At 32.2% G+C, this 25,507-nt stretch overlaps 1 protein-coding gene across 3 annotated transcripts in view; it reads right to left on the reverse strand.

The window, feature by feature from the left end:
- Positions 1 to 25,507, reverse strand: part of LRRTM4 (leucine rich repeat transmembrane neuronal 4) — a 774,590-nt gene that overhangs the window by 748,366 nt on the left and 717 nt on the right. The window contains exons 2-3 of one of the 3 annotated variants that reach the window (XM_023188030.1): positions 25,295 to 25,375; positions 21,940 to 23,486 (exon numbers count right to left, since the gene is read on the reverse strand). In XM_023188030.1, coding sequence (XP_023043798.1) covers positions 21,940 to 23,486; positions 25,295 to 25,298 — 1,551 coding nt within the window. In that variant the 5' untranslated portion in view covers positions 25,299 to 25,375. Of the gene's footprint in view, positions 1 to 21,939; positions 23,487 to 25,294; positions 25,446 to 25,507 lie in introns of all 3 variants that reach the window. The other 2 variants (XM_023188029.1, XM_023188028.1) reach the window with 2 other exon arrangements.

Consider the following 25,507-nt stretch of genomic DNA (forward strand, 5'->3'; position numbering starts at 1 on the left):
GAGAATAGATACTTTTGTCTTGTTCCTGATCTTAGGGTGAAAACATTCTTTTGTCCTCATTCTCTATGATGTTCGTAATCACATTTTCACAGAAGGTTTTTTTTAGCAGGTTGAAGAAGTTCCCTGCTATTCCTATTTTGCTGAATTATTATTAGAATTATATGTTTAATTTTCTCAAACGCTCTGTCTGCATGTACTGAGATGATTTTATGTTAATTATGTAATAAATTACATTGACTAATATTTGGATGCTATACTGACCTTGCATTCCTGGTATGCAGTTGATTTGGTAATGATTTTGGGGTATGACTGATAAAATGTGTATAGAATTGTACACAAATGTTTATAAAGTGTACTTGCCTGTAGTTTTGTTTCTTGCATTTGTCTGCTTTTGCGTTATTATAATGATGTAGTGATGGCGTTCTTTAATGAGTTGGAACGTGTTTCCTCCTCTTCAATTTTTTTGTGAGGCCTCTTCAACTTATACAGAATTTGTATTATTTCTTTATTCAATGTTTGGTAGAATTAACTAGTGCTGCCACCTACACCTAGATTTTTGTGTGTGGGTAAGTTTGTAAGCACACAGTTAATTTTTAAAATAGACATAGGGATCTTCAGGTTATCTATTTCTTTTTGAGTAAATTTTGATAGGTTATGTATTTTTAAAATGTGTAAATTACAACTAAGTTATCAAAGTAATCTGCAAAAAGATGTTTATTATGTTCTCTTTTAATGAATATATATGCTTTTAATATACTATGCTTTTAATATATTTAGGATTTGTGGTGATCGTACCTCTTTTATTCTTGATATTGGTAATTTGTATATTTGCTCATTTTTTTGCCAATCGATCTGACTAGAATTTTATCAGTTGTATTGCTTTTCTTAAAGAATCAGCTTTTAGTTTCATTAATTTTCTTTATTGTTTTTGTGCTTTTTATTTTGTTGATTTCAACTGTGAATTTTATTAATTATTTTTCTGTTTACTTTGTGTTTGATTTGCTCTTTTTTTAGTTTATCAAGGTAGAAGCTAAGGTCATGGATTGGAGATACTTTTTCTTTGTAATATAGGAATATACTGATACAAATTTCCTTTAAGTTCTGGTTGTGGTTTTGCTATTGTTTTATGGGATCCTACAATAAGAATCTTCTTACATATCTCCCTTATGCCACACTTTTCTAGTTTTAAAAATTAAAGAAGACAAATATTAAGTCCATGTCTACATCTATATTCACACACATACCCACTATACTATATACATATATGTGTATGCATGGATACATACAAACATGCATACACACATATATCTGTGTATATATGGATTTGTATATAATTATACATGTATGTAATTATAATATATAATCTTACTTATATAATAGCATATCCAAAAATCATACCAGATATTCTATTCTAGGCTCAAGTTGCTGATACCAGTAGTAGTCACCACCAAAAATTAGTGATATCTGAGTTAGCACAATACAAGCAGAATAACAATATTACAATAATAGCTACCAGTTGTTAAGAGCACTCACTATGTGTCAGACTATGTAATGTTCCCTACTATGTGATGTTATGATGTCTTCATATCATCTTATAAAGTCATAAGAGAATCATTATCTTATAGATATAAATACAGATTGGCATAGCTACATAGTCTGCCTGTGATTCAAGAGCTAAACATGGCAGAACTAGTGTTTAAGAACAGGTCTTTTAGACTTCAAAATGTTTCTGAAGAGAGAAGAAGAAAATATTATTTTCTTTTTAATTTCAATCTCTCCATGTCAGTCTATGGCATTTGTTCAGATTTGTTCAGATTTCATTACCTGTGAGCCTTAAACTCAATTGGAAGAAATCTTTCATCAAGAGTTTAACCATGTCTCTCCCATATAATAGAGGAAAATTCTACCATCCGTGAAAATTGCTTCCTCTAGTAGAGCATGTCATCTAAAAAACTGTCTTTTTAGCGATTGTGGAAAATTACAGAAGTGCCTCTGCCAGACTCCAAATTTTTTCTCTGAGGCTAGTTTCCACCTGTACATTTTCATTTGCTGTGTTCAAAACCATTTATTTGCTTTTCAGGTTCTCCCTTGAATCTTTCTTTGCAGGGCTCCCATGGTTAAACTGAGTTCAGACACTCTCTTATTAGTATCTCTTCCCTTCCCATACATATGATAGGCAAACAAGCAAAGTAATAGTCCTAAATTCACTGATGCCTAACTAAACATAAATATTCTTGGGCCTAGTGGGTGCTATTTGTGTTTCCCAAACCCAATTACTCAGAGACCCTGTGGGATAGTGTATTTTCTCTACCATGTACTTACTTACTCCTAACATTGCTTCACCATATCCAAAATTATTTAAGCCTATAGTATTACTATTTTGGCAACAAATTATTTTTCCCATCCTGTAAGGACTATTATTGTTTTGTCTGCTAACCTGTCAGTCCTTCAAGTTCAACATGGGAAGCGTATCATCCATGTCATCAACAAAATCCTAATGCCACTTTGTTAAATGCCTGAACATAGAAATTCTCTGAATTTAGAAGTTTGTGTCAGTTTACTTTAAAGATACCTACAAATCTCTACATAGATTACTCCTTGCTCTCTACATATGACATCCACCTCCTGAAGTTTCAGAATTGCAAGTGAACCTTCCTTGGCTGTAGAAATGTATTTTTAGCCTCTCCAAGACCAGATTTTATGCACTATATTAATAATCCTCAACCATGGGTGATTTTGCTTTTGCTTCCCCACAGGGTTAATGGGCAATATCTGGAGACACTGTTGGTTGTCACGATTGGCATGTGGACACTGATGTTGGTATCTATGAGTAGAGCCCAGGCATTTTTATCACAATGCTCAGGACAGACCTCAGCCCGCACCAATTACCTGGTCCGAAATGTCAATAGTGTAGAACTTGAGAAACCCTTTAATAGATACTTTCCTACTTCAGGAGTTTTGTTTATTTGTTTGTTTGGTTTTGTCCAGAAATGTGCCAATGGGAAGAAGAACTGCCTTAGCATTTATAAGTCCCTAAGGTTACATTTTCCTGGTCCTAGTTCTCTATGCACTTACCTGACCCTGCCCAGCTACACCAGGTGTCAATCTCGTCTCTGAGATGCAAAGATATTAAGGTATGACAGAAATAAAGAATTCAAAATAAGCTTCATTAGCTCCCTAGTTCTGCAATGATTTTAGTTTCTCACTCTATCTTTGCTAAACTGAAATGAACAACATGTGAATTACAAAGACTGCTGTCAATGATTTGAAGTCCAGAGTCAGTCACTCTAACTAGATGAACCACAAAAAAGCTATGACTAAGCCCATTTTATTTGTCCGGCGTAGTGTTAAAATGCTGAATGCTTTCATAGACATTATGCAAGCTGTAAGTTTCCATGGTCCCTGAAAGTTAATAATCTTTATTTATATATGCTGCTTTGTGTACCATCTATGTTACTTACCTCTCCTTCCGTGGAAGGCATATGAGTTTGCCTAGGCTTGATTAAATGCAACCCATGGTCAAATTTAAACAGAGCACTTTCCTAAAAATTTGCCCTTAAAGCACATGGTTACTTTGACTTTCTTGTACTTGTCATTCCAGAAATTATAAGATCTAGTAGAGCCAAATAGGAGATACCAAAGAAAAAAAGTGATATTTCTTTTTATAGCTTAGCATGTCTAATTCTATTTCCCCAGGATAAAGACATTCTCAGTTGAGGATAGCTGCCAGGCCACTTTACTGCAGTCTCTTCCTGCAGAAGAGTCTTACTATCAGTTGTAAACAGTCTTCCATCACTTTGAATGCTCCATGTTCTTGGACCGAATGACCCACAGTAATGCTTTTCCTCCTCAGAATTATTGTGGAGGTGAGAGAGGAGAAAGTTGTTAAGCATTCTCACAGCTTCCTAATTAATCAACATTATTTCAGAAGTTTGATTTAAAAAAATGTGAATTTGAACAATGGATGGTGTTCAGGGAATAATGGAAAAAAATAAAAATGTATTATTTATTGAGCTAAAAAATAGCACAATTGGACTTAATATTTGGCATATTGTTTCTGGTTGTAATAAGTGCATTAAACATACAACCATACAAACAAACATATCTGTATTACAGAAGATCAAAAATCAGAAAATATTTAAAAAGAAAACATATTATATTCATATTAGAAATAAATCATAAAATAATCTGTAATATATTTAAAAATAAATTTTCTCCTGTATGCATAACATTGTAGTATTCTCCTGCACACTTGACTTATAAATACAAATCAACATAAGTAAATAGAGCCTTATCATATTTCAAAATGAAAGATTAAGAATTTAAAAGATAATCATTCACTCCAGATTATTTTTAAAAAATAACGCAATTCCAATTAAATGTATCAAAGACACTTTATTAGGGTACTGACATAATAATTCTAAAGTTCATCTCAATATCCTAAACATCTCACTTGTCTACCACTAGAGAATCATTTTAATAAATTAAAAACAAAGAGGTAGATCTTTATTTACTGTAATGAGAAAATGTCCAAGATATATTGAGTGAAACAAATAATTCCAGAAGCATACAAACAGAATTTAGATCAGTATAGCTAGTATAATATTTTTTGAGAAGAAAATATTCATTCATATAAGTACAGAAAGTATCCAGAAGAAAACAGAACAAAGAGTTAACAATGATTTATTTCTAGAATATGGTTCTGGAGAGGATAAAAGGCAATAGAAGACAAGATAGTGGGAAAGAACCACTCCTATCAATATAATTATATATAATTTTATATATGTATATATATCATTTTATAACTAAATATAAAAACTGGATGAAAATAATACCCCAAATATATTTTTAAACAAGAGTAATTAAACATAATTTAATCTTTTAGATTAAGCAGTATGCCAAAAGCACCAGTAAGATAAAAATTTTAATAGAAGCACAGGTGTTTTCATATATATTTGTATATATATTTATATATAAATGAATTGAAATATCACTATAAATTGTTAATCATTAAGTATATCAGAAATGACATAAGTGCAAACATTCATATATATTTGTATATATGAAAACATATATATGAATACATAGTCCATACACACAACATATAAATATAATGCATAAAATGTTAATGTATGTATCCATAAGTAACTACTTAATGATTTACAATTTAAATATAAAATTTTGTAGTTGTAATTAAGTGACATGAAATTGGGGAACTAGGTAAAATGCTTGACAATAAAAAGTTAGTTGAATTAATGCAAATAAAAAGCATGAGACTATTAGAAGAAAATAAAGTGAAAAGTTATTTACTATTATTTTAGAGAATCTTTGTACCATACAATAAAGACAGAAACAATAAAATAAAATATAGAATAATCTATATATAAATGAAATTAATTTTCTAATCACACAATCAAATCCCACCTAAAATAAATAAAAGCCAAATGGCAAGCTCTGAACAATTTGCAATGTTTATAGAAGCTAAAGGATTAATAAACTACTTAAAACCTATTATAAGTTAATAAAATTATGAACAGGCAAAGAAAATGAACATAAAATACAGAAATTAAAATATACAAATGTCAAATGTAAGAAATTACATGTGTCACTAGTAATCACACTGAGGGTGAATATTAATAGAACAATAAAATATCATTTGATCTCAATTAGAACAAATCACTGCAAAAAAATTTAAATGTTGAGGTGAGAAAATGATTTGAAATATCACTATAAATTGTTAATCATTAAGTATATCAGAAATGACATAAGTGCAAACATTATCATCCTAAATTTGCTTTTCCTGAAAATACTGAAAACACTACCAAAAGAGAATTGGAACCCATGTAAAATAAATTAATATTATTCACTAACTAAAGATATATGTAGACGAATGCTTACTGTTATATAAAGATGTTCACAAGACAGTAAGCAAAAATGGCAGATTATAAGCAATTTGCTTACATTATTATTTTTGTGTAATAAAAATGCATACACAATTGTTTTAGAAAAAAGATCATAAAAGTTAAATTTTTTAAATTTTTGCTCTTACATATTTTATCATTTTGAACATAAACATGTCATAAAATGGCATATCAATGAACAAAAGTATGAGAGAAAAATTTTGTATTAAAAAACTGGGCCACACAAAACTCTTTACCATAAAGTTAATCTATAGCGTTGAACTTTAGTGATATAAATTTATAAATATTTTGAAATAAAAATTTATAAAGAAGCTTTTCAAAGAAGATATCTAATTATTTTTAAAAGCCAGAAAATTTTTTAAAAACTAAAATTCGGGAATGTAATTATTTATTCTTTCAGTAAGTATTTATTAAGCTTTTATTGTATATAAGACATGGAGTGAGGCACTGGAATTATAAAGTCCAAAAAAAAAAAGTCATATGTTACCTTCTGCTGGGTAAATTAGATCAAGTAGTATTGGCAGACATTAATCAAATCATTATGAAAAAGAAGGGATTATCTCAACTTGGGTACATCTCAGATGGGTGAGCAAGAATAGAACAAGGTGGTTTGACTATACAAAGATGTCTGCAATGGCTTCCTGAGGAGCTGGTGAATGGGAATTCATTATATGGAGGTGAATGGTAATCTAGGGCCAGACTTACATCAAAACATTGTCAAAGGAGGGAGGATGCAAATAAGAGGAAAGCAAAATAAAGCAAGTGCTGAGAGTAGAGTCATCCATGATCGGAGACTGTAGAGCAAAGACAATGTAAAATGAAAATCTGTGAAAGCAGGGCCAGGTCATTCAGGTTTTTTTTTTTTTTTTTTTTTTAGCTTATATTTTGGTTCTCATTCTATCAACAATAGGACTCCACTAAATTGCTTTAAATAAATAAAGGAGGATGTAACATGATCCACCTTTGTTTTGAAAGCTACACCTTACCTGTAGTAGAGAAAGAAATTCAATGGAACGAGAATCGAATTAAGGAGACTAAATAGGACAAAAATTATCACTAGTAAAGATGGAAAGACATGAAGGAATTTGAGATATATTTAGGAGGTAAAATCAATAAGAATCCAAGATAGCTTGCTTATAGAGTATGAGGGTGAGGATAGCTTTAAAGATAATTCCTGAGATTCTGATTTGTCAAAAGGGATAGCTTCATTCACAAAACAAGAAATACCAGGAAGAAAAACATGTGGAGAAAAGATATTGGCTTACTTTTGGAAATTGGTTTAAGATGTCTCAGATATCTGAATTCAGGTGTCAAAGTAAGAAGCTGGTATATATTTATACATGTGGGGAACTCAGAGAAGAGGTCAAGCAACAGAGAAATAACATGTTTATTTTAGTGAATAAATGGTAGTATATTCTGTGTGTGTAAATGAGATCAGAAAGAAAGGGAGAGAGAGAGAGAGAGAAATATGATGGAATAAGAGAAGACCAGAAGGGTGTATCCATAAGAAAAACATAAAACTCAGTAGAGGAATTTTAACTTACAAAGATATGGAAAAGGTGCATGATTAAATGAAAAATGAATGAACCCATGTATAGAAGTCAAGGGAGGAAAACATCCAAAGAAAGAAAAAAGGCCAACTGTTAAATATTATTGAGATATCAAAGTAAAGCAAAGAATTTTTGTTGAAATTATAAAATTTGGTGATAATGAAGTCGGTGGCAACTTAGAGCTGTTTGGATGGCATAGTGGGCTCTAATGCCACATGATAGTAGGCTGAAGGACTTAGCTATTGATGGGGAAAAGTAGACTGGGGTAGAAGCTTTTGTAAAGATTTTCTATGAAAGGGAAGTATAAGACAGAGCAGTAATGGAGGAGAATTTAAAGTTATAGGAAAATTCTCTCCTCTTCTCTCTCTCTCTCTCTCTCCCCCCTTTCTTGAGTGGGAATACTCAAGTATGTTTAAAATCCTGTAAAAATGATATAGATTCAGGTCAGCAAACTCTAACACACAAGCTAAATCCAACCTGCCACCACTTTTTGTAAATAGGTTTTACTGGGACACAAATGTACTCATCCTTTACATATTTTCTATAGCTTTTTGTACTATAGTGACAAAGTAGTTATGACATCGACCATATGGCCCATAAAGTCTAAACTATTGTCTGTCTTACTATTTGTAGAAATAGTTTGCTGCCCTCTGATCCAGATCAAATAAATAATTTGACTACATAAAAAAGTGAAAGGTAACTGATAAGGTAAAATTACTTAATATCAGAGAGTATTGGATGGAGGAATCATACAGACGTTGGCAGTATTATACCCTGGGAAGTAGAATGTTGATATAATTTCCTTTAATTTGATGGTAATTCTCCACTAGTTCTTTGAAAAAAGTCAATAAATCTGTAGATCTTTAGCCATTATAAACAAGAATCAATTAATGAAATAGAACTTTAAGGCATTTACAATCTTAGGGAAAAATTACATCTAATGATCTAACAATTTTATTCTGTTTATAAGAATACGGACTCAAGGAGCTAACATCCCTTATTTATAGTTCGTAACGCAGTGGTCTATAGTAATTGAATGAACAAAATATATGACTAGAGAAGATGTTTAAGGATAATTATTACATAAACAATTTGCTATACATGCTAAATTTTCAATGAAATGTGGATTTTATAAGAAACTGTAGTTTAACATTCTGCTTCACAGACATAAAAGAAAAATCTGAATAAAATTTATAATTTTTTCTCAGCATTATATCCAAAGGGGGTTCTACAAAGGCAAATTTTCATGAATATTTTGTACGTTTCAAGAGAAAACAATTTCTATATTATTTCAATGATTTTAGAGCTAGAAAAAGACAAATTATTAAATATAACTCGACTAATAAAGAACATAATATTGAGATCTCTTTTTATTTAAGAGATAATTGTAAATTACAAATCATAATGAGCTCAATATGAGCTGATCTGGAAAAGAATATAATGAAAGAACAACCACAATTTATTCCAGAAATACAAATCACATTTAATATTATGAAATAATATATAAAAAATTCATAAAATCAAAAACCAAAGTATAGGAAAAAAGATATTCCTCACCAAAAAAAAAGCTAGAAATTTATTCAATAAATTTAGTGTCTGTCCTAATAATTGTTAATTTTTATAAATGAGACTATATGATAATTGTGATAAATAAGATTTTGCTAAAAAACAGTGTTTTCCTAGTTTAAAAATAGCACTGAGTCCAGTGTTACCACATATTCGTATAGGTACACAATATATTTTTGTTGAATAAATATATGAAGTGGACCAAAATACAGCAGTCAAATTAAAGTTAGAAACAAAAAAAGTTGCTCCAAATCACCATAGTCATATAATGGCATTCTAGAAGATTTCTTCATCATATGTAGAAGTATAATAAATAAGAAATGTAACTATTTAAAAAGAGAAGATAAACACTTTGTTTTGCAAAATTATTTTTGAACTAATTTTTTTTAAATTATTATACTAAAATGAACGGATATATTCAAAATATGGATGCCTATAAATATGGACATAAATACATGTGCATTATCATATCTGTGTTAGAATTTTAAAATGAATCAAATGAACACTCTTTAAAGGGGACATAGAAAGGAATGACATAAATCAAGCTCTATAACAATACTTTTTTATAATATTTCCTTTTGAAAGATGTAGAGATTCAATTATTTCCAAATTGATTCATAGATTCACATAATTCTAGTCAAAATACCAAATACATGTGTTCAGGGAAGAGAAAGAGATGCAAAAACCTCATTTCAAATAGAAATGGTAAAGAAAAAACATGACAATTCTTTTTTAGTAGATGTGGTATTTAGTGGTTGGAGCAAGAATACTTATTTATAAAATGTAAAATATATTGTAAACTATAATAGCGTTTGAAAATATGGTTCTTACATTGTAAAAAAAGAGTGAATTCTTGAGTGGAATATAGAAAGCATAAAAATGACCTGGATATATTAAAATTTTACATTATTATTAATATATACAGAGAGAATTATAATGTTTTAGCAGGAAAAAAACTAGTTCTCTATTTTACATGAATACGCTAAAGTATGTTTCAGATAGGTTAAGAATTAAACATAAAAATAAACCTATAGAGGAAATTATTAAAATATAGTAAATATTTAGCATACACAGGATGAGAAAGACATTTTTAAAGTAAAAGCAATGTAAGAAAACATAATGCATAACGTTATTATTGTTGACCTCAAAGACTGTTTATATTCCACATTTCAAAATAAGAAATCCAGTAACACAAAATGCGAGAAAAAGGTTCTACTACACTAACGTCAAACATGTAAACATTACATGCTAAAAAATAACCTGTCAAATTGTTAAAAAAAGAGATAATAAATAATGTTGGGGTATACGTGGAAAAATGGGAACTCCTACACAATGCATGTGGTAAGATAAAAAATATAAAAAGTTATGTTTTTGAGAGAGTAATTTTGGCAATGTGTTAAGTAGATTACATTTTTTATTCTTTCTAGCCTTGTATTTTCTTTTGTAGGAATCTATCAATATGATGAGGTAATTTAAGACATTTTTGTGACAGTGAAATGAACCATTGCAAATGTTCAACAAAAAGGGAGGCATAAGTAAAAAAATGATACATCTTAGGAATATACTTTCAAAAATTATGTTTTTAAAAACATTCCTATTCATAATAAAATGTGAACTTTAAAGTAATACTATGCAATCATATACATACAGTTTCTAATACGAAATTAATTTTCTCTAATAGCCACAGTCACATACCTGTGCATATGATAGAATTTATGTGTCAGAATTTTTAACGTATTATCTCTGCATAGCGGGACTTGTTGATAATTATTCTGATTATTTTTATAAATAACTTTATGTTTTCAGTATTTTCTTAAAAAGCATTCATTTACTTTGTAACTAGAAAACAATGGAAATTAAAATGTATCATGTTAATCCACAAAATTATACTTGTTCATATATCAGAATAACCTGTATCTTTCTAATTGTTTAGTATAATTAGAGTAGAAATAGTCAAACATTGTAGGATAAAATCATATATTTGCTTATATAATTAATTATATAATCTGTTTCAATACATTTTTAGTAAAAAAAACTCAGTGAGAAAGAGAATGAATGCCATCTTCTTTCTAGCCCAAGGATTCCTTGTCAATCTTCATGTTTTGTTGGAGAATCATATACACATTCCAAAGGAAGACTTTATACCAAAGGTAAAGGGGCAACACATTGGAATGCTGATTTTAAATCATCTCTTATCCTCCAGTTATTTGGGAAAAGCCACACTGTGAGTTGTCAGAGAACCAAAGAGATTATGATTTGCAAAAGTTAAAAATTTATATTTAAATTTTAAATTCCCTTACCTCTCAAGTTGCAAGATTGCCATCTAAGCAACATTTCTCAGAAATTAAAAAAAAAGAAAAAAGAAAAGAAATTCTAATTAGAACACTACACGCCACATCCCAAAGGTGAGAGAGGAAAAAGTGGTTGAGAATATTTGTTCTCTGTGGTTCAGAAGTTACAGAGCAAACAGCTACTATCAAATTGGAATCCCTAAATGCAATGAACAAAATGGAATTCCAGAGTGGCATGGACCTGGTGTCAGAACTTAATCACCAAAGACAAGGTGAGCATGGTTACCATGATGATAGCAAAGTCAAAGCAGTGATCAGAATACCTTGACTCAAAAAGATCTGTGATGCTGACTAGTGGATCATGGTGTCCCTAGAAGAGAGGTACGTAGAAATCCATTAAATTCGTACTTGATCTGCATAAGTGGAAGAGTTCTAGCTCAAGTGAACAGAAGTCTAATTTGAATCACCAAAAGAGTCATGATCCCATAATCAATTCCCAGACTTGAGTCAGTTTACAGACCCAGAATCCACTGAATGAAAAGGCAGACAAGGTCCCCTTGAGGAAAGACCCTGCTATACTACGAAAAATGTATGCTGTTAAACTTTCCCCCAGCCTTCTCCAGCGAGATCTATAACTATTTTCTAAGGTGACTGTGTATTGGGGAATGTGAAGTAATCAGATTTTTTGGGGATTACTCCACACAAACCCTGAAGTGACACTAATTTCTTGGAGATCCAAAACATCCCTGTGATTCTCCAGTCAGAGTAAGGGCTCGTGGAGGACAACTGATTAATGCAATTTTAACTCCGAACCATCTCACAGGGAGAACCCAAACCATGTTATTTCCCTAGTTCTATAGTACATAATCAAAATAGATATACTCAACAACTGGCAGAATCCCCTCATTGGAATAATTACGCTTTACCAATCATAAAGAAAATCATTTGTTTCCTCAAGCAAATGTAACATTACTATTTTGTCTTTATGGGGTTTGTTTGTGTGTGTGTGTTTTTTTTTTTTTTTTTTTTTTTTTTTTTTTTTTTGTCAGTGGTGCCCTCTCTTACTTCATAGCACACAATCATATCATGAGAAATATTCCACTGAAAAACTTAGGAAGAAATGTGATTCAGTTTAAAATATATTTCACTATGGGGACAATAATAAGAATGATGCAATACATATTTCTACAAATATAAGAGCTTGTACTTAACCAATATACTTATATACAAATTATTAAATTATATATAACACACATATATATGCCCTAGAGCCATATCAATTCTTCTTTAAATCACTTACTAATAACTTCTGAATTCAAAAGGAATATTTAATGTATTGCTGAAAACTCCCACTTGTCATGTGTGATGCATAAACACCTGGGGAATGAAAAACTGTTTCTAAGGCTGGCCACAGTGGCTCACACCTGTAATCCCAGCACTTTGGGAAGCCAGGGCGGGCAGATCGCCTGAAGTCAGGAGTTCAAGACCAGCCTGGCCAACATGGTGAAACCCTGTCTCTACTAAAAATACAAAAACTAGTCAGGCATGGTAGCACATGTTTGGAATCCCAGCTACTCAGGAGGCTGAGGCAGGAGAATCGCTTGAACCCAGGAGGTGGAGATTTCAGTGAGCTGAGATGGCACAATTGCAGTCTAGCCTGGGCAACAGAGTGAGACTCTGTATCAAAAAAAAAAAAAAAAAAAAAAGCCAAAAAACAAACAAACAAACAAACAAACTGTTCTGCTTGTTAAAATGAACTGAAGTATGATATCTGATAAGATGGGGAATTTATAAATTGTTTCTCTAACTCCTTTCTTCTTTAGACATAGTAACAACAAAATAATTATAAATGCTGCTTTCTTTGCAAGGTGAATAAAATGTTCCGTCAAGGGAGTTTTTTACAAATCCTGGGGTATTATTAAATATTGCCAGCTCTGGTACCCAAACTAAATTACAGCTCAGACAAGGGACAGAAAGGTCATGTTTATTATTCACTTTAGTAAAAATGTAACCACAACACTTGTTCTACATCAGGGAGTATTATAACCATCATTGTAACTAATAATAACAATGAAAATAATACAGCTACATTGTATTTTGCATTTTTCAGTAAACAGTAGGGCTTATGGTTAATAATCATTCATATTTACACTGAAGCTTTTTATGGAGGAGTTCAGAGTGGTTTTTGAATGGTGCCTCATTAATCATTTCAACAAGTTACTTGGAAAGTTATTATCCTAGTTCAATAGATGAAAAAATTATATCACAGAAAGGTCAGATATATATTTACTTGTCCAATATTAAAGAAGTAAAGTGAGTCCACTTCAAATCTAAGACCTCTTTTTCACCCCTTGATCTAACCACTGGACCAAGGCAATATTTGTCCATGTTGTGGTTTGACCATCAACCTAAAGTACTTCAAGGCTGACCTCTCTGCTATTACTTTTACAGAGCTATAAACAGGGAAGAAAATATCATTTTTTCATCTATGGTGACCATACTAAAAAAGACTCAAACCTAATTTATGTATATTTCCATTGTTTCTTTAAGTCTTATTAGGAACAACTGACAAAAGTGGTATCAATTTACGACTGTAAATATCAAAGCACTTAATAGTGAAATGAATGCATCATGATGAAATTTATGATGAAACAAACAAACATATTTTTAAGGTGTCATTTGAAAATAAATGTATTTAATATGAGTCAGTGAAAGGAAACAAAGAATCAACTTTTAATAATTTAACACCTCAAATATTTAGATCTTCAAGAGCAAGTGAAAGAATGTATGTTTCAGTTAATGTAGCTTGAGGAAGGAGGGAAGAATTGAAATGCAAATTTAGAATTTATACTCAAAGACTGTTTCTATTTGTCTCAATAAAATCATCACAATTTCAAGGCTTTACCTAATGACATTTTATTTTAAGAGAAGGCAACTGAACAACAATTGTTGTACTTTGAAAGTGAAAAATATACAGTGAATATGAATTAAGTAGCACTGTCCTTTCAAAATAAAAGAACATTTGCAGGCATTTTTTTCTATATTTTTTGCTACTCCAAAATTAGTGTCTATGTAATTTTGCTTTAAGTTTAAAAATTTAGCCCAAATAGAATCAAATCATAACTCTATATATTCCTATTTTGAAGCATATATTGCTTATTTAGATCCTAAAAATATAGTGAATTCTCTTAAACAACTCATCCATGTTTATCTTAGTTTGTCTGCTTTGTTAAAAATTTATTCATTTTTTGGTTTTAAATCAATGATATTTGAAGACTTGACCCATTAAAATGTAAGTAAAAGTAAAAATTATGTGTCATAAGTTTTGACATTATAGTTACCCTACACCTGACCATTGTATTTTAAAACCTGCAGTCAAAATGTTTACTATACCTTAATCACACCTGCTAGAAGAACTTGTGTTTAAAAAAAATGGAAAAAGTGATTCTTCTTGCTAGATGTAATGATTGTATTTTTCCACTTTTCTCTGAGGTCTGCATTCAGTAAACAAAGAGATGAAAAACTAGGTAAAGAAGACAACATACCTTACAAGTTATGGTGTGTGGACATCCCAAAATTTGGAAAACAGTCATACCAAATTGAGGCAATGAGAGAGGAAATAAAAAAATTCTGTCATTAAATTTCTTTTTATGTATCTTCCACAAATATTTAATTTTGAGACAATTCATATAAACTGGATAAGTTAGTATAGAACTGTGTTTATTAAAAAGCAATTATCTGTCTGTATTCAAAAGCAATACCATCTGTATTCAATACACATATTAATATCTTAGAAATATTTATAGAAGATACATGAGTGTTTAATTGTATATAGCTGTTTAAATGAAATATTTCAAAGTTACTTTGATATTTATATTTTATTTCATTAATATAACATTAAACTATTAGTATATTTTATTTCCATGTACAAACAATAATGCTAAATGCCATAACCTTTTGAGTTATATATTTGCTTATATGCATTTATTTTAAGCACATTTGCTAACCTATTTTAAGCAAGTTTGCTAACTTATTTTAAGCAAATACATAATAAGGTTATGGTATTTATTATTATTATTGTACATAGAAATAAAATATACTAATAGTTTAATGTTTGTGTTCAGGGTTTTCCTTTTAATCATGCTTCCTCATATTTTTTTTCTGAATTTCTCACATTTTCACCATTTTTAAATATTTTATTAATATGTATCAGCTTTGCTGTCATTTCATTCCCCAAACTTACGTTTGCAATATTATAACGTATAGATTTGACTTAAGGTCAAACTTTATGACATTAAATCAAATGACTTTGCTATCATTTCATTCCCCAAACTTAAGTTTACAAAACTTATGTAAGTATAAATTTAAGGTCTTACCTTTCATATATTTTTATTTGTAAGTTTTAGAGACAGCCCCTGAGTTTTGCCCAGGTTGGAGCACAGAGGCTATTCATAGGCTCAAACACTGCTCAGGACAACCTAGAACTTTTGGCCTTAAGCAATCTCACTACCTTAGCCTCACAAGTAACTAGGACTATAGGTGTACCATATTACCTGGCCTCCCTTGTAAAGGACTAATTTTCCATGGTTATGTTTGTTTAGACTTTAATTTCTCTTGACAGTGAAAGCATTATTTTTAAACTCTTTAGCAGAAGTTTAAATACAGTCTTTGAACTTATCTAGCAGCTTCTAGCAGATGTTTATTTAAAAAACCAATTGTTTGATACCTTAGGAAATATTGTGCTTTTTTTCTCAACCTTTCCTACCTTACAGTTACAATTTGAATGGCTTATGGAGTGCATGAGAAAAATAGTCCTGTAATTTCTTTTTCCTTTCATGAATATTGAGATTTTATTAAACTGACTCAGTGAATGATGGTTTTTCTGGTACTATAAAAAGCAATTTTAATTTTTAAAATATATTCAATATCACTTCATGCTTTTCCCTGATCAAAAGACATACTAGTTTTTCAAAACTCTCAGTGTCTAGTGATATACAGGTTGCTTCTGCTTCGCTTTGATTTAGTGAATCATGAAACTCTAGAGACATGAAAATTCAGATGAGTCACCAAATCCCCAGTGAAAATGTTACTGAGCAACTCCTAAAGCATAAAACCATCTCTAAATGCAATTCCTGAGAAGAACTAGGGATGATTACATTTTATAAACACAGAAAGGTCTCACGAAGGAAATTCTGGCATCCTGTGGATATTATTGGGGTGTGTCAAAAGCTACACATTCCTAAGACCGTAGACTTCTCAGCTTGGAGTCTGAGAGAGCGATCATTTATTAAAACCTTGTCGGTGAGATCTTAATACAAACTAATTCCAGAAAAAAAAAAGGGGTCATTTATTGTCAGTTTAAAATCTTTCCTAAATTAGCTATGTCGGTCTTTTTTTTTGGCAGCTGTCACTCTTCACCACTACCATTTGTGAATTCTAATGAAAACTCTATTCACAAATAGATTTTAATTGGACCTAATTCAGACAATCGATTTTTTAAAAAAGCGGACAGTTTTAAGTGCTTTCAAAATATCTAGTTACTTAGCAGAATTTCAAAGACATATGTGTGTGGGAGTGTGCACTCATGTGCTCACGTGTTTGTATGTGTGGGGTACATATTTTCCCCTCAAGCATAAAGAAATTGTGTGGCTGCTCACCTGGGCACCCCCAGTTTTTAGTACCTCAAGAAGCTCTTTCTTTTCTCATTGACAAATGAATGTAAGTAGCTCAGTCTTTTTCTCCACAGCTCATCCTGCTTTTTTAGTTCTGAGAATGACCATTGAGATTTTACAAATTTTATGCTAATCTGAGAATTGCTTTGTGTTGGGAAACACTGCGCCAGCTGAGTCACTCCTTTGAGCGATGCGTCACAGAGAAACGAAGTGACAAGTCTAAAGTAACACAAAAAATGGCAATATGTAGTATAAATACAGATTTGACTGTATGTTATATTTTGTTTTTTAAAAAAGAATTTTAGACTACATAGATGTAAGATACTTATAATTTATATTTTGCTTATGCATTTATTTTGAGATGGAGTCTTGCTCTGTCGCCCAGGCAGCAGTGCAGTAGTGTGATCTTGCACTGCATCCTCCACCTCCTGGGTTCAAGTAATTCTCTTGCCTCAACCTCCCTATTTACTGGGATTGTAGGCATGCATCACCATGACCAGCTAATTTTTGTTATTTTCAGTAGAGACAGGTTTTCACCATGTTGGCCAGACTGGTCTCAAACTCTTGACCTCAAGTAATCCACCCTCCTTGGCCTCCCAAAGTACTGGGATTACAGGCATGAGCCACCGCGCCTGATGATACTTAAAATTTTTAGATATGATAATACATTTACCTTAAGGACTATATTCCTAACTAAAAAAAATCTTGGTAATTTTGACCTCAAATTTTTGAAAACATACACATATTCTATTTAATATACAAATACAGTTTCATTTATAACATTGTATCATGACACAGTTGTAGTCAGCCACCTAAATAGTTTGTTTTCTATAGCTTTATGTTGATAAACCATTAATTAAACTTAAGGTAACTGGGTCTGTTTTCCTTAGAATCGTCTTTGTACATACATTTCGCTTAGTAGTCCTTGGAAATTCACTTAGCACACTGCAAAATATCAAATATCTAAAGTGTGAGAAGAAGTTAATGGTCTACTGTATGCCAATTGTTTGAACCTGACCTAACAGAGTCAATAAATATAAGTTGTTAGAAATGGTTTATACCACCCTCTGCATAACAGTGAAAGAAATTATATAACCCGAACTGAAAACCAGTATTTTTTAAAAATTTTGCTCAATTTTGAAGAAAGTAATGAAAATATTAAATATTTGGAAAATATACACCTATAATGTCACCTTTACTGCTATTTTCCTAATAGCAGCACTGGTAGCACTATGGGATCATTAAACTTTATATTTCAATTACTTAACTATTGAAACATTTTGGATGGAGAGTCTCTTTAGAGACTACATTCATTCATTTTAAGTTTTTACCAATTTAATTTTTTTAAATGTACAAACCACACTACAAATGTTCTTTCTTGTCCTGTATTCACATTGTCTAATATATAAAGGCCCTTGTTATTTCAGTTGATGAAACAAATTCTAGAAGAACTAGAAATTCAAAACTTTGTTCTTTAAAATTTTGAAGGGAAAATTTGATATGCAGAATGAAGCAACTTTATAGCCCTGATCATATTTTTTAATGAGATAACATTATGCCAAGCTACACAAGCTATTTTTAAAAGTAAATATTTGCATTTTGTCTATTTATAGTAACACCTTACAGTTTTAGGAAAAGCTGTATCATTTTGGCTTTAAATTCTCTTTTCTGAGTACATATTGAGGACAAAGTGAATGATTCAGTTCAACCAAGCACACTGATCCACTCAAAGTATGATGATTGAGATGTATGTATCCCTTATACTTGTGCTATATGTCATATTAATTACTCATAACTATCTACTCTATTTCTCTTTTATAGATATGAACAATTTTTACTGCCCAAATTATTAAAATATTATCCCTCATTTTATCAGTATGGTATGTGCACATGGACTTTTCAGAATTAAAAGTTGCAAAACATAGAGACAAAATTATTTAATTTGAAAATTGCATGCTATATTTGTATGGAAGTTCACAAACACCAATCTAATCAATAATCTCAATTTAAAAAAAAAATCTTCTCAAAAAAAAACAAACAAAATGGATCTTGTAACCATATTTAGGTAATGGTAACTGAATATAAAGTTTGGAAAGTAGAATTTTAAATTTAATGCAATTTTTATTTCTTCAAGGCACTATCTTAGAAAATTAGCATTTGGTGCTAAGTTTCCCAATTAAATATTTATGGCTTTATTGGGTAGAGTTTGGTGTTTTGAATATTTTTTTAAAAAAGCTACCTCACAAAAATGTCTTATAAATATATTAATGCTTCTCTGCTAAACTAGTGATATATGAGACTTATGAAACAATGCCAGGTTAAAATTCAGCATACTTCTACTATTCCAAAAACATTGTAAACTTAGGCAAATCACTGCCCTCTCTTGACTCTATTTTGTAGAGAAATTTTGTCCAAAGGAATATTTCTCAACAGGAGAAATTTTACTCTGAGTGACAAAGAAGCAGGAAGTAATTAGGACTTTCTGTATAACAATTTCTAAGAGTTTGCTTTTCCTCATTGTTTATATCTACCTATAACTGTAATACAGCAAACATTCTGTCCAAAAATGGGGTGACCCCTGCAATGTTTGCTTTTGTATGTTTTTGTTTTAAAACAAGCTGAAATTCATTTAAATGTAGTTTTATAGCAACCCCCCCATCCTAAATGGACATATGATCTTAAATGTAGAGCCTTCTAATTTCCATGTTTTAGGCCACAGAAAGTTTGAGCTACTTCAGTAAGGATTCCATTTTGACTCAACAGAATTATTACAATATTTAATTACATTCTTCATTATTTAATGCCTTAACAACACATTCATTTTCAACAATACTAGGGCAATTTCGTGACATTAAATGTCAATCTATATAACACATACAATATCAAAATGTGTTTTTAAACACACGTTTTAATTAAATGAACCATCTTTTAAATTTGTTTCTATCATGGTAATGCCTAGGGTTTTTGATGCAATAATCTGTGAAACTTAAGATCTCTGGAAAAGTTTTAGAACCCCGGTTCTCAAGTCCTGGTTCTTTAAGAATGCTTCTTTCTTCTTGGTGATTCTTAAAAATAAAAATCAGCATTCTACTCCAAAAGTCAAGAGAAAATGAATTAATGCATCTAGATTTTTCTTTTCTTTTTATGTTACCAGCCTTTAAGAGGATCACAAAATATAAGGAGAACCCAGAATAAAATATGATGAACTTGTGTTACTAATATTCAAGTATATTGTATAATTGTGGGCCTGCAATAAAAACATCAAGCCTTGTTAGACTTTTATAGAAAATCTTTTATTCTCTTTAATTTTTAAGGGCAATTGCTTATACAGTTTCCTTTTAGGAATTTATTATCTGGGATTACTTCTCTTATTTTCAATGATACACAAAAAAAGGCGAAAATGAACTCTTTGAAGAACAGTTCAATAGTCCAAATTGTACTGAGTTAGAGATTATTTCAAATTCAGTGCTTTGTCTGAAAACATTTTCATTAGCATTTGCAGTTAGGACTACGGAAAAATTGGAGTATACACTATCAAAGAGCAAATTATATTTTCCAACTGTTAACTAGCATTAGAAAGGGCAACATCTTTAAATACTCATTAAAACTGTCTTTTGAAAAAGTAATCAACTAAAATCAGATACTAAAACATTATATTCCCAGACTTTAACCTCTCTTCACTAGTTTCTTCCAGCAAACAAGGCCTTGGTAGTCAATCTTTGCACATAATGATCAACTTTACCAAGAAAAGAACAATTTACATCCTGTATTATTTATTGACAAGTTTGAAATTTGTGACTATGTGTCTACTCATTAACATGTTCCTGTAAGTGATCTTTAAAATTAAATAATCAGAAACCGGGTCCAAATTTATTCTTATAAAAACAAAAATAATATAACATGGAAGGTACGCCTTTACTTGAGGCTGTTACAGAAAGGGAGAATACCCAGAACTCAAACCTCTCTCCTTTTATTTATGAATATTTGTATCACTCACTTCTGAATAAGTTTAACAAGAATACATATCATTTCTTTTGGGGATGACAGCAATAGTGACAAACAGTCCTTGCTATGACTGCCATTTTGTTATTGCTAAATCATCCACAAAATTATGACCTGATTTTAGTTACCAGGGACAAAGCCAAAGCATGGAATTGAAGTTTCATTCTGATTAAACACAAATAGCCAGTGCATAAAAACCTTTTAAATCAGATCTATAACCCAGTAATTAAAAAACAAAACAAAACAAAAAAAATGAAAAAGGAAGGAAGAAAAAGTAAGGAAAGGAAAGAGTGAAAGAAAGTAGGAAAGAAGGAAAAAAAAAATAAAAGACACCTTAGGAGCCTGATACAATTACACAGTAGGCCTCTGACATTCTCTATGCTGGTATAATAACTAAATGGCAAGTAACACGGGTGTAAGATCCCTGTTGCATGCTTTCATTCAAACTAAAAATTTACAACAAAATCAACCCTTGGGAAAATTGCTCTTTGGTTTAAATCTTCATTACCTTCTGGAATTTTGGTAAACTCACTTTATTTTTAAATTAAGCTGGCCCCTCTTCTTTACTCCATTACAAAAGTCAAACACCAAGAACCACACAGAAATTTCAGAACGAAAAGAGTTTTGTTTGTATGTGTGTTTTTAAGTCCAACCCCTGTATACAAATTGTTAAAAAGCAGATGTTTTAACATAGTGCTTTATTCCAACTTATCCTTGAATGAACTTCCTTCAAGATTCAACCATTAAAAAAAAAAAAAAAAAAAGCAGTCAATTTCCTGGTGGTTGTAATTTAATTAAGTAACCTTTCATACTGAGTAAAACCCAAAAGCAAAAGGGTCATTAATCTTTCTAGTGATTAGAGACACCTCTAGGGCTTCAAACATTTACCTCTCCTTCCCCGCAGTAGAAATGCTTTTAGGAGGATCATGGTTCATACCTCACATTCCCTGGAGCCAGAGATGGTATATGTGCAGGGCCCAGATCCATTAACCGATATATCCATGGTCTCAGAGTTTGTAGGCTTGTAGTCCACATAATACTCCTGTAAAGGGGAATTCATTTGTCTTTCAGACTCTCTGGCCTTTTTCCGCCGCCTCTTCATAAGAGAGTGTTGCTGGAGTTGTTTCATGCTGGCTGGGTAGCGTTTCCAAGACACATAGATCACCAAGAGGATCATGGCCACTGACAGAAAGAGAGCCACACTCCCTGCAATAATTTTGTGAAATGAAACATGCTCATACTCTTGCTCTGTGCCAGGAATCTGAAACCCTGGGGAAGGGCTTGGTGTTTCAAAGGTGGGTTGGGCGACGTCAGGTTTGAAGATGGTAGGTTTAGGGATAATCAGAGGTTTCTGGGGAGTTTGGGGCACCAGGTGTGATCTTTCTGTGTTGACCACCTGGACTTCAGAACAGATATTGTATGTTTCCACTGCATCACTAACCTTTTCACCCTGGATGTGCTTAGGTCCTGCACATATCATGGTGCTTTCCTTATTTCCTTTGAAATTCTTAAGCCAATAAAATAAAGGACAAATGCTCCGACTGCATTCCCACATATTTCCAGACAAGGTGATGGATATTAATGATATCCACGCATTGACAGTTTCCTGTGAGATGTTGGTGAGCTTGTTGGAATCCAAATTCAATTTTTGTAAATTGGGGAGGCATTTAAATGTGCCCGGCTCAATTCCTTGGATGTCATTCCCTGATAAATCCAAGTTGTGTAAGGAACTCCAAGTCCATGTCAAACCTTGGCTAATGGAGCGAATCCTGTTCCATTGTAAGTAAATTGAGCGGAGGTTGAAGAGACGTGGAAAATGAGCAAAGTTGATCTTGGAAAACTGGTTGTGCTCCAAGTGGAGCTCCTTTAACTTCAAGAGGCCAGCAAATGCATTTCGGGACAAGCTGCGAAGACGATTGTAACCCAAATCCAAAAAATCAAGATTCCGACAGTCTTGAAAAACTCTTATGGGTACAGTCTTTAGTGAGTTAGATCTCAAATGCAAAATGATGAGTTTCCGAAGGCCTTTAAATTGTTCAGATTGCAATGTCTGAAGCTTATTGTAGGAGAGGTCCAGATTGCGGAGATTGGGAACTGGGTGAAATGTTTTATTGTGCAGATAAGTAATTTTGTTGGAGCTTAGAATTAATTCTTTCAGTCTACGGATCCCTTGAAATGCATCTTCATCCACTGAGCTAATGTAATTATGGTCAAGATAAAGCCATATAAGCTGGTTAAGGCCGGCAAACTGATTGGATTTGAGCTTCTGAATGCTGTTGAACCTTAATGATAAGCCTTGTGACCCTCCAGAAATGTTCTCAGGGATATCTGCGAAAGCATGAGACTCACAGTACACAATTTTGCCATCACATCTGCAGTTCTTTGGGCAAGCTCTCTGAGCCCCCGTGAGCATAACAAGCAGCAGTGTAGGAAGTAGCACCAGCACCACACTCATGCCTTTCAGCTGCGTAATTAAATGGAAACCTATGATATTAAAAAAAAGACAGATGCACATTGTGAAGCTATTAAAATAAATCACCGCCGGTTTACCAATAACAGGGGCATTTCCTCTACTGTAGGAATGGGACAGTTGATTTAAGGAAAATGCATTAACATTTCGAGCATTATTTTCTTCAGTGTTGCATGTTTGCTGCTTAGGTTTCACTTTTTCTTCCTTGATCTTCCAATCACCACAATCCCATAGAACTAAGAAAAGCCTTTTTGAGTTTCAGGAGTTCCTACTTATTTCAACATTGAAAAGCACAGAGCCTTTCTCACCACTGAATGCTGACATTTTAATAACAATAATATTTGGCTAGCCACTGTATTGAACGACAGTACCAAAAGGAAGTGTAGGATGTACTCTGGTAAGGTCAAAACTGTGACATAGTAAACCTGGTACCTGTACGTCTTTCCTAGTTGAGCAAACAGGCTGTGATTTGGCAAAAGAGCTTCAGTAAGCTGTCAAGGTAACCCAAGTTTACCCTGCCTGAATCGTGTACTTATTGTATAATAGGATCGCAATGTGTGAGCTCTGGAAAAACAGCATTGAGACTAGTATAGGCAGCCAATGAAGCATTGGATGAAGACAAATAACAGTACAAGGTGCTCTCAAGTTGTTAATAAGCATAGATTATTGCATACTGTGGCTCCCTGCCCAATGATACAGGAGCTAAGACATCTAAATACTCATAACAGAGAACACTCCAAAGTTAAGACTGTCAAAATTCTTATTAAGTATTTGCCTAAAAAGCAAAAAATATTGTGTAGTGTTACTTTGTCATTATTTTAAACAGAGTTGCTTTTGCAAATTCGAAGGATAAACAAGGAAAGAAGCAGCCAACTACTATTTTTCTCCACATCACCCTGATCTCTGCTCAATTCTCACTGACTTTTTTCTCCCCAACCTCAATTAACTTCAGAAAGCCTGCAAAGTTACAATCTATTGGCACTTACACTGCATTTCCAAGTCATTGCATGTTAAGGGACTTCTTTCCTCTATCAACAGTAGATTTATTATTTCTTAAGGGAGAGAAAAAAAAAAGAAACAACTACCATGTGTTGCAGTTTCTTTTATTTTCCTTAAATTTTTAAAATTTTAACCAAGAGGCAATCAACCAAATCCCTGATCTAAAACCCATCCTTCTTCTCAGTTAAGTTTTTTTTTTTTTTTTTTAATTTAAAACCCGATCTTGCTGTCTGTCCTCTTGACAGCTACAGACTCATTGAAATACATTCCAGCTCTTCCAGACAGGAGAAAGGGGGGGAAAAAGCCAGTCACACTTGAAAAAATAAGACTGGCAAATGACTGCTGGAAATTCGGAAGCCGTGTTCAGAATCCAGCTTCAAAGATAAAACAAGCCCTTGTGCAACCTCTGATAAAGTAAGGACCCCACCCCTACACACACGCAGCAAAGTGTTAATAGTCATCGTGACAGCTACCAGAAACATAAGCCTCGTTAATATTATCAAGAAATAGAAGCAAACACAGTATTTATCTCATGCTCAATTCCCAAGCTGTGGATGCGCAGACAGCAGAGACAGTCTTAAAGATATTTCTCTAGAGTCTGTTTAAATTCGTGTTGTGCATTTACAGATTAAAAAAAAAAAAAACACTGCAAAAAGGAAAATGATCTAAAAATATAATAGCAAGTATAGTGAATCAACTGGCAAACTCAAAGGCTGCTGCTCTTTGCCTGTTTCCCCGTCTTTTATCTGCTAATGCCACGACTGAGGATAGGAAGCCAAGAGGATCAGCTTTGCTCAGAAGGAAACAACAAAAGTTCACTTACCCATCCTTTGTCATCCAAAAACGTTTCCCCCCTCTCTCAGCTTTCTTCTTATTTGGTCTCTTGTGCAGAAACCACCACCACCTTCATGACACAGTGCGGCTGTCATTCACACCATTCTGATCCCGCATGTGAGCTAGTAGCCCCATACAAACTTCCCCGAGAGGACAGGCAAAAAAAAAAAAAAAAAAAAAAAAAAAAAAAAAAAAGAAAAAA

Source organism: Piliocolobus tephrosceles, chromosome 15 (genome assembly GCF_002776525.5).
Source record: "Piliocolobus tephrosceles isolate RC106 chromosome 15, ASM277652v3, whole genome shotgun sequence".
NCBI classification, from domain to species: domain Eukaryota; kingdom Metazoa; phylum Chordata; class Mammalia; order Primates; family Cercopithecidae; genus Piliocolobus; species Piliocolobus tephrosceles.